The sequence below is a fragment of the Vicia villosa genome, linkage group LG4 (genome assembly GCF_029867415.1).
Source record: "Vicia villosa cultivar HV-30 ecotype Madison, WI linkage group LG4, Vvil1.0, whole genome shotgun sequence".
Taxonomy (NCBI): Eukaryota; Viridiplantae; Streptophyta; class Magnoliopsida; order Fabales; family Fabaceae; genus Vicia; species Vicia villosa.
Window position 1 is genome coordinate 19,629,663 of NC_081183.1, and position 11,370 is coordinate 19,641,032.

General features: G+C 38.3%; 1 protein-coding gene across 1 annotated transcript; it reads left to right on the plus strand.

Moving 5' to 3' along the window:
* The first annotated feature begins 1,682 nt into the window (after window positions 1-1,682).
* Window positions 1,683-2,606, plus strand: LOC131596854 (uncharacterized). Its single transcript, XM_058869590.1, has one exon. It carries the CDS (start codon window positions 1,683-1,685, stop codon window positions 2,604-2,606), a length of 924 nt encoding a protein of 307 aa, XP_058725573.1.
* The last annotated feature ends 8,764 nt before the right edge of the window (window positions 2,607-11,370 follow it).

The following is an 11,370-nucleotide window of genomic DNA, read 5'->3' on the forward strand; positions in this document are numbered from 1 at the left end:
CCCATAATTAATATAGCTTATCTTTATTATTAGTTAGAAAGATCCAATTTAGGTTAATACAATTAAAATAAAGAATTAAAGAATGTAAATTATACTTTTAAAATTCAATGGAAGAAATTACACTTCAAGAAAAAAAAAAGATAAAAAAGTATTTAAAATACTTAATTATTAGAAATCATAAATTGTTGTGAATAACGAATGTGAACATATCTTTTGATTTCCACATTTTGTATAAATTATATATTAGCTAAAATCATGGAAGGTGTATTCCCTGTTAAAGTGTCCCCTATGGGTAGCAATTTGTGTCTGTTAGAGGAAAATGAGGAAGGTTTCATTGAAGACCTGATTGGTGAAGGAGAGGTGTGGTGGAAGAGTTGGTTTTCGGAAATTAAAAAGTGGTAGGTTGGCACAGTGGATCAGAATAGAGACGTTTGGATCAAAGTTTTCGGAATCCCTCTCCATGCTTGGTGCTCTGAACTTTTTGTGGCTTTGGATGAATGTTGGGGGAGATTCATCTGCATTGACGAATCCACGGCCAAAGGTGAGGCGTTTGACGTCGCGAGAATTATGGTGAATGTGCCTATAGCTTGTATGTTTCTCGATTCTGTTATCATTAAACTTGATGGTCTTGATTTCAAATTATATATTAAAGAAGATGCCCAAGGACAATTTAGAGTTTTTTCCAAGGCTCCGGTGGACACGTCGCTTGCTAGTAGTTCTTCCGACTCGGCAGCAGGGTGGTGGAGTGAACATGATGGTAAGGAAGGTAGCCTTTCGGACAGTATAGAACAGTTCTCAGAGAAGAATTTGGAGGATAGTATCGTTAAAGTTGCCGGCGGTATTCTGTCTGAATCGGTAGCGGTTAAGAACTTTGATGTGGTTATGCCTACTATTTAGGAGGTATTACGGGAAGGTAATCTTGGGCACGGTCCGAATGAAATTATTGGGGTTTTTGATGCAGCCCTCGATAACGTTAGAAGCTGTCCTCAGAATTCTCTTCGTGGAGTTCGGTCTGGAGGGAAATTCAATTCTGTGCGCAGGAAATCTGTTGGTCACAGTTTGAAGGATAAGGATTATGCGCTCGGGTCTGCTATTCAGGGGGCGGGACATAACAGTTTTGGCGCTGCTAGGACGATGCTAGAGGGGCATAATGAAGCTGGCAGCAAAGCCTTTTCCGGGACGGTTCTGCAGCCAGTTTTGTTGGCAAACGCGGATGACCAAGCAGTGACGACTCAATCCAGGGCCTGCTGTACTTTGGAGTGTGGGGGAGTTAATTCAATGAGGAAGAAAGTTAGATACAGGTCTCTGGAAGAAGTGGGCAAGCACTCTTGTAGCGGCAAGGCAGGGGGGCGGAAAGACAGGATATCTAGTAGTGCTCAGGTTCACGGTAAGGCTAAGATTATTGCTTCTGTTCCGCTGGGCTTGAATTATGAAGACGATAGTTTTGGTGTTTCTTCTATGTGCTATGGAAACCAACAAGAGGAGTCGGACATTTGTAGGAATAATAATACACAATGGGATTTTCTTAAAAGGGATGTCGGGGATAAATTATTGGAGGCGATTGTGGCTTTGGGGGTGGTTGATGAGAAAGGTAGGAGCAATCTTGCTAGGATGATTGAGGATTTGGGAAAGAGAAGAAAGGTATCATTGGTTAGAAGGAAAGAGCTTAATAATGTGGTTCAATGATTATCGGTTCCTTGAATATTAGAGGGGGAGCAAATGCGCTCAAAAGAAGGAGAATTAGTTCCTTGATCAACAAAGGAAATACGGATATTTTTCTTTTGCAAGAAACTAAGATATCCAATTTGAATGAGGACTATGCCAATAGTTTTTGGAGACACCCAGATATTGGCTTTTCTTTTACTAACTCGGAGGGACGGTCGGGTGGTTTGATTACGTTTTGGAAGAAAAGCATTATGGATGTTTTGTTTAGTTTTAATGGGGAAGGTTTTTTGGGGTTGAAAGTTAGTTGGAAGGAGGATCTTTATTGTGTTGTTAATGTTTACTCTTCTTGCGACTTGATTAAGAAGAAGGCCTTGTGGGAGAAATTATTAGACTTGATGAGAATTTACTCCGACGGGGAATGGATTATAGGTGGAGATTTTAATGCTATCAAGAACGGTAGAGAAAGAAAAGGGAGAGCAGGAGGGAGTTACAAGAAGGAGACGGAACTCTTCGCGGAGTTCATTCATAAGAGCACTTTGGTGGACACTCCGTGTAAAGGGAGGAAATTTTCGTGGTATAGCGGAGATGGTAAGTCCATGAGTAGGATTGATAGTTTCTTATTATCCAAGATTGTGGTGAATCGGTGGGAGGTTATTGGTCAAATGATTGGCGATAGAGATATCTCAGATCATTGTCCAATTTGGATCATGACGGATAAATGTAATTGGGGTCCGAAACCGTTCAAGTTCAATAATGAATGGTTTTCTTTCGATTCTTTTATCCCTTTTGTGGAAGGGGAGTGGAAGTCTTTGAAGGTGGAAGGAAGAGCCGATTTTGTTTTGAAAGAAAAACATAGACTTTTAAAAGATAAGCTCAAAAAGTGGAATAAGGAAGTCTTCGGTAAGATTGATTTGGATATAGACAAAGATGTTCACGATTGAAGGATAGAAAAACACTTAGAAAGGGGGGGTTTGAATAAGTGTAGTCTTAAAAACTTGAAAGATAAAAACAATTTGCACAGTTATTTTTATCCTGGTTCGTTGTTAACTAAACTACTCCAGTCCACCCCCACGGAGTGATTTACCTCACCTGAGGATTTAATCCACTAATCGCAACAGATTACAATGGTTTTCCACTTAGTCCGCGACTAAGTCTTCTAGAGTATCCTGATCACAACCTGATCACTCTAGGAACAAATGCTTAGACACAAGCTAAGACTTTCTTAGAGTATCCTGACCACCACGTGATCACTCTAATTACAACTGCTTAGACACAAGCTAAGACTTCCTAGAGTATCCTGATCAACACTTGATCACTCTAGTTACTTACAAATTAATGTAAACAAATAAGAGTTTTACAATGCTTCTGAAAAGCTATAATCACAACAGTGATATTTCTCTTAACGTTTAAGCTTAATCTCACTAATATATTACAACAGCAATGTAGTGAGCTTTGATGAAGATGAAGTTTCTGAGCTTTGAATTTGAACAGCATTTCAGAAATTTTTTCAGAATAATTGCGTTCAGAATTGGTAACCTTGCTTCTCATCAGAACTTCATATTTATAGGCGTTTGAGAAGATGACCGTTAGGCGCATTTAATGCTTTGCGTATTCCGTACAGCTTTGCATTTAATGTTTCACGCTTTTGTCAACTACCTCGAGCCTTGTTCACGCTGTGTCTACTGACGTTGCCTTTAATAGCTTCCAACGTTCCTTTTGTCAGTCAGCGTAGCCTGCCACCTGTACTTTCTTCTGATATGATGTTTGTGAATAAAATATTTGAATATCATCAGAGTCAAACAGCTTGGTGCCTAGCATCTTCTTGTCTTATGACCTTGAAGTGCTTCTGAGCGTGATACCATGAGAACTTCAGTGCTTCTGCTTCTGATCTCAAGTTCTTCTGATGCTTCCATAGACCCATGTTCTGATTCTGCCTTGACCATCTTCTGATGTCTTGCCAAACCATGTTCTGATGTTGCATGCTGAACCTTCTGAGACAAAGCTTCTGAGCGCTGATTTGTGCATACTCTTTATATATTTCCTGAAAGGGAAATTGCAATGTATTAGAGTACCACATTATCTCACACAAAATTCATATCCTTGTTATCATCAAAACTAAGAACATTGATCAGAACAAATCTTGTTCTAATAATCTCCCCCTTTTTGATGATGACAAAAACATATATAAATGATATGAATTTGCGATCAGAAAGAGCAGACGGCTAAAGACAATTACACAGCTATAGCATAAGCATGTGAATATGTCTCCCCCTAAGATTAACAATCTCCCCCTGAAATTAATACTAGAAGAATTTTAATAATAAAAGACTTCCCTGATTATTTCGGTAGAGACGTTCACAGTGCTTCATCTTCAGAACATTCATTACTTCTGATTTCTGCTTCCATAGGACAGCTTCAGAACATTGAATTTCTTTAGATCCTCAGAACATTCACAGCTTCTGACTTTTGCTTCCATCAGACAGCTTCAGAACTTGAATTTCTTTGATCTTCAGAACATTCACATCTTCTGACTTTTGCTTCCATCAGACAGCTTCAGAACTTGAATTTCTTCTTACATCACTTCATGCTAGATTGTATCAGAACATTGTTGAATGTACCAGAGCTTCATCAGAGCATCTCTACATCCTGAAATGTTACAGAACAAAACTAAACGACAAAAGTCAGCATGAATGAATCAGAACATAAAATATGTATCAGAACACATAATATGTATCAGAGCCATATAGGCTATATAGAATGTATCAGAACAAATGGACATTCAGTTTCAGATCATATTCTATCATCAGAATATCTGAACATTCTTCCTTCTTGCTTCTGATTCTGAAGCTTCATAGCACTCAGCTTGCTTCAAGAATCCAAGAACTTGATTCATCTTGTTGCTTCTAATATTGATCTTGAATCTTCGATTCCTGCAACAACACAACTTAAAAACATAGAACTTTGCAAGTTCTGTTAGTAATGTGGGGCCTTTTTACCCGGTAACTGATAATATTAATCAGATCATTTATCATATATTTTCTCCCCCTTTTTGTCATAACATCAAAAAGAATATAAAAGATTCAGATGTAGAAAACGACAAAGGAAAGAAACAGAATAAACTTTTCATTGATTAAACAAATAGGATTACAAAAGATGTATGCAGAAAAAGATGCAACAAGGAAGGAAAACTACAAAGACTAACGACTAAGACCCTAGCCTAGACAAAATCTGCGCCAGAAAGTCATGAACCCCGTCATTTAATGTTACATGACGTGAGGAGAGATAATAGTGACAAAAGAAGTGATTTGCACAGTTACCTAAGTAGGCGTCCCCTCAACTGCACGCACGTTTGTCCAGAAATAGTGAACACGTGTTTACCATCTGGATAGTCAGTTACAGCTGTTTTACTTTTAAAGAGATTCTGAATCAACTTAGACAATGAAACGTTAGTAATAACTGAATCACTACTTCTAATTGATTACAAACAGAACTTCTTATAAAAGACTAATCCAGTCTCATTTCAGAAGATACTCATACATAAGATCTTCTCATCTTCTCATTCTGGGCATAAATCCATACTGATATTCTTCAGAATGAACTTAAACCTATCTTCAGCAAGGGGTTTTGTAAAGATATCAGCCCATTGATGGTCTGTATCCACAAAGTTTAAAGATATAACACCCTTCTGAACATAGTCCCTTATGAAATGATGTTTAATCTCAATATGTTTAGCTTTTGAATGTAAGATAGGAATCTTAGATAAACATATAGCAGAAGTATTATCACAGAAGATAGGAATGTTACTCTCATATATCTGATAATCTTCTAGCTGACTTCTCATCCAGAGCATTTGTGTGCTACATCCAGCAGCAGCAACATATTCTGCTTCTGTTGTTGAGAGTGCAATTGTAGCTTGCTTCTTGCTGTACCATGAGATCAGATGACTTCCAAGAAATTGACAACTTCCAGAAGTACTTTTCCTTTCAATTCTATCTCCAGCATAGTCAGCATCACAGAATCCTACTAAGTTGTATTCTTTGGATCTTCTGTAAACCAAACCAACATTAGTAGTACCTTTCAGATACCTCAGAATTCTCTTAACCGCAGTTAAATGAGATTCTCTCGGATCTGATTGGAATCTAGCACACAAGCAAACACTAAAGAGAATGTCGGGTCTAGAAGCAGTTAGGTATAGAAGAGATCCAATCATACCTCTGTACAACTTCTGATCTACCTTCTTACTTACCTCATCCTTACCTAGAACACATGTTGGATGCATAGGAGTTTTGGCTTCTTTGCTTTCAGAAAGATTAAACTTCTTCAGAAGTTCTTTCACATACTTCGTTTGATGAACATAAGTTCCATCAGAAGTTTGTTTGATTTGAATCCCAAGGAAATACTTGAGTTCTCCCATCATGCTCATTTCAAATTCAGCCTGCATAGACTCAGCAAACTCCTTTCCAAGTGTAGCATTAGATGTTCCAAAGATAATATTATCAACATATATTTGACAAATTAAAATATCCTTTTTAAATGTTTTACAAAAGAGAGTAGTGTCCACTTTTCCTCTAGTGAAACCATTTTCCAGAAGGAAAGAACTCAAACGTTCATACCAAGCTCTAGGAGCTTGTTTCAATCCGTATAATGATTTCTTTAATTTAAAAACATGATTTGGAGACATAGAGTCTTCAAAACCAGGAGGTTGATGGACATAAACTTCTTCATCTATATAACCATTTAAGAAGGCACTCTTGACATCCATCTGATAAAGAGTGATGTTATGTTGAGTGGCAAAAGAAATTAATAGACGAATAGATTCTAACCTGGCCACTGGTGCAAAGGTTTCTGTGTAGTCAATTCCTTCTTGCTGACTATAACCTTGAGCAACCAGTCTGGCTTTGTTTCTTACCACTTCTCCCTTCTCGCTTAGCTTGTTTCTGAACACCCACTTAGTGCCGATGATGTTAAATCCTTTTGGTCTAGGAACCAAGTCCCATACATCATTCCTTGTAAACTGATTTAGTTCTTCTTGCATGGCAATTATCCAGTCTGGATCTTCTAGAGCTTGATCAACAGAAGTTGGCTCGATCAAAGAAACAAGACCTAATTGACATTCTGCATTGTTCTTAAGGAATGCCCTTGTTCTGATGGGATCATCTTTCTTCCCAAGGATCACATCTTCTGAATGAGCTGAAGCAAGTCTAGGTGATCTTCTGATTGTTGGCTCTTCAGAAATCCTGAGATTCTCTAGAGATGCAGCAACTTGATCTTCTGATCCATTGCTTCTGAGACTGCCAGCTTCTGCAGCATTGCTTCTTGGTTCTACTGCTTCTGATATATCAATATCAAAATCTGCAAAATTCTCAAACTGCTTTGGTTTTTCAAGACCAAGCTTATCATCAAACCTGATATTGATTGATTCTTCTACAATCAATGTTTCAGTATTGTATACTCTGTAGCCTTTAGAGCGTTCAGAATATCCAAGAAGGAAACACTTTTGTGCTTTAGAATCAAACTTACCAAGATGATCTTTAGTATTCAGAATAAAACATACACATCCAAAAGGATGGAAATATGAAATGTTGAGCTTTCTGTTCTTCCACAATTCATAAGGAGTCTTATTTAGAATAGGTCTTATAGAGATTCTATTCTGAATATAACACGCAGTGTTTATTGCTTCTGCCCATAAATGCTTAGCCATATTGGTTTCATTGATCATGGTTCTGGCCATTTCTTGTAGAGTCCTATTCTTTCGCTCTACAACTCCATTTTGCTGTGGAGTTCTAGGACAAGAGAAATCATGGGCAATACCATTTTCTTTGAAGAACTCCTCAAAGAATTTGTTCTCAAATTCACCACCATGATCACTTCTGACCTTTATGATTTTACACTCTTTCTCAGATTGGATCTGAGTGCAGAATTCAAAGAACACTGAATGAGACTCATCCTTATGTTTCAAGAACTTTACCCATGTCCAGCGGCTATAATCATCAACGATGACTAATCCATATTTCTTCCCTCTGACAGATGATGTTTTGACTGGGCCAAACAGATCAATGTGCAAGAGTTCTAACGGCCTTGAGGTAGAAACAACATTCTTAGACTTGAATGCAGGTCTGGAGAACTTGCCCTTCTGACATGCTTCACAAAGAGCGTCTGATTTGAATTTCAGATTTGGGAGTCCTCTGACCAGATTTAGTTTGTTAATCTGAGAAATCTTTCTCAAACTAGCATGACCTAATCTTCTGTGCCAGACCCATTGCTCCTCAGAAACAGACATAAGACAAGTCACCTTCTGCTTCTCAAGATCAGAAAGATCAATCTTATAAATGTTGTTCTTCCTCTTGCCTGTAAATAGGATTGAGCCATCCTTCTGACTTACAGCCTTGCAAGACTTTTGATTGAAGATTATATCATAACCATTGTCACTTAATTGACTTATGGACAATAAGTTATGCGTTAATCCTTCAATAAGAAGTACATTAGTTATGGAAGGAGAGTTACCAAGACTAATGGTTCCAGAGCCAATGATTTTGCCCTTCTGATATCCTCCAAACTTGACTTCTCCACCTGGTTTAAGCACCAGGTCTTGGAATGTAGACCTTCTTCCCGTCATGTGTCGCGAGCACCCAGAGTCCAGGTACCATGACATTTTGCTTTCTGTCCTCTTTGTCGCCAAGGATATCTGCAACAGAAATTATCTTCTCCTTAGGTACCCACAATTTCTTGGGTCCTTTCTTGTTAGTTCTCCTCAAGTTCTGATTGAACTTGGGTTTAGCAAAATATTTAACAGGAGGAACAGCATGATATTCTTTAGGTTTGTCAGCATGATATTTCTTAGGATGTGTCACAAGCTTCTTCGTGTGAACAGTGTTAAACTTCTGTGCATGTGAAGTGAGCCTAATATCATGTGCATGGCCATATTTGAACTGATCATACAATGGCTTGTATGTGATCTTCAGATCATCAATAGGTTCAAATTTATGTGAGGTATCACCCTCATAGCCAAAACCAAACCTTCTGTTTCCAGAAACACCATATATCATAGAAGCAAGATGACTTCTGCCAATACTTCTAGATAAGAACTTTCTGAAGCTCGAGTCATATTCTTTCAGAATATGATTCATGCTAGGAATGGATTTTTCTGTTTCAGAAGGAGATCCACTATATTTGGATAGATTTAAAACTTTTTCCTTCAGTTCAGAATTTTCCAATTCCAGCTTCTTAGTTTCAAATTCAAACTGCTTTTTCAGCTTTTTGTATTTGATACTAAGATGAGCCTTGAGTTCCAGAAGTTCTGTTAAACTGGAAACTAACTCTTCTCTAGATAGTTCAGAAAATACCTCTTCAGAATCTGATTCTGATGTAGATTCTGATCCATCATCTTCTGTAGCCATCAGCGTGAAGTTGGCCTGCTCTCCTTCAGAGTCTGATTCTGATTTTGATTCAGAATCATCCCATGTTGCCATAAGACCTTTCTTCTTATGAAACTTCTTCTTGGGATTTTCCTTCTGAAGTTTTGGACACTCGTTCTTGTAATGTCCAGGCTCATTGCACTCATAGCAGACAGCCTTCTTCTTGTCAGATCTTCTGTCACCAGAAGATTCTCCACGTTCAAATCTCTTTGAACTTCTGAAGCCTCTGAACTTCCTTTGCTTGCTCTTCCAGAGTTGGTTTACCCTTCTGGAGATCATGGACAGTTCATCTTCTTCTTCAGATTCTGATTCTTCAGGATCTTCTTCTCTAGCCTGAAAAGCGTTAGTGCATTTTTTAACATTAGATTTTAATGCAATAGACTTACCTTTCTTCTGAGGCTCGTTTGCATCCAGCTCTATTTCATGGCTTCTCAAGGCACTGATGAGCTCTTCCAAAGAAACTTCATTCAGATTCTTGGCAATCTTGAATGCAGTCACCATTGGACCCCATCTTCTGGGTAAGCTTCTGATGATCTTCTTTACATGATCAGCCTTGGTGTAGCCTTTTTCCAGAACTCTTGATCCAGCAGTCAGAGTTTGAAATCTTGAAAACATCTTCTCAATGTCTTCATCATCCTCCATCTTGAAGGCTTCATATTTCTGGATTAGAGCAAGAGCTTTAGTCTCCTTGACTTGAGCATTTCCCTCATGGGTCATTTTCAATGACTCATATATATCATGGGCAGTTTCCCTGTTAGATATCTTCTCATACTCAGCATGAGAGATAGCATTCAACAAAACAGTCCTGCATTTGTGATGATTTTTGAAATCTTTCTTTTGATCATCAGTCATTTCACTTCTTGTGAGCCTTACACCAGTAGCTTTAACAGGATGTTTGTAACCATCCAACAGAAGATCCCATAGATCAGCATCTAGACCAAGAAAGTAACTTTCCAGTTTATCTTTCCAGTATTCAAAGTTTTCACCATCAAATACTGGTGGTCTAGTATAACCATTGTTACCGTTGTATTGCTCAGCAGAGCCAGATGTAGATGCAGTTGGATTTGATTGAGATTCACCAGCCATCTTTTACTTAAGCGTTTTTCTCTTCCTGAATCTTTTCTAAACACGGTTAAGTACTTGCACCTTAGAACCGGCGCTCTGATGCCAATTGAAGGATAGAAAAACACTTAGAAAGGGGGGGTTTGAATAAGTGTAGTCTTAAAAACTTGAAAGATAAAAACAATTTGCACAGTTATTTTTATCCTGGTTCGTTGTTAACTAAACTACTCCAGTCCACCCCCACGGAGTGATTTACCTCACCTGAGGATTTAATCCACTAATCGCAACAGATTACAATGGTTTGCCACCTAGTCCGCGACTAAGTCTTCTAGAGTATCCTGATCACAACCTGATCACTCTAGGAACAAATGCTTAGACACAAGCTAAGACTTTCTTAGAGTACCCTGACCACCACGTGATCACTCTAATTACAATTGCTTAGACACAAGCTAAGACTTCCTAGAGTATCCTGATCAACACTTGATCACTCTAGTTACTTACAAATTAATGTAAACAAATAAGAGTTTTACAATGCTTCTGAAAAGCTATAATCACAACAGTGATATTTCTCTTAACGTTTAAGCTTAATCTCACTAATATATTACAACAGCAATATAGTGAGCTTTGATGAAGATGAAGTTTCTGAGCTTTGAATTTGAACAGCGTTTCAGCAAGTTTTTCAGAATAATTGCGTTCAGAATTGGTAACCTTGCTTCTCATCAGAACTTCATATTTATAGGCGTTTGAGAAGATGACCGTTGGGCGCATTTAATGCTTTGCGTATTCCGTACAGCTTTGCATTTAATGTTTCACGCTTTTGTCAACTACCTCCAGCCTTGTTCACGCTGTGTCTACTGACGTTGCCTTTAATAGCTTCCAACGTTCCTTTTGTCAGTCAGCGTAGCCTGCCGCCTGTACTTTCTTCTGATCTGATGTTTGTGAATAAAATATTTGAATATCATCAGAGTCAAACAGCTTGGTGCCTAGCATCTTCTTGTCTTCTGAACTTGAAGTGCTTCTGAGCGTGATACCATGAGAACTTCAGTGCTTCTGCTTCTGATCTCAAGTTCTTCTGATGCTTCCATAGACCCATGTTCTGATTCTGCCTTGACCATCTTCTGATGTCTTGCCAGACCATGTTCTGATGTTGCATGCTGAACCTTCTGAGACAAAGCTTCTAAGCGCTGATTTGTGCATACTCTTTATATATTTCCTGAAAGGGAAATTG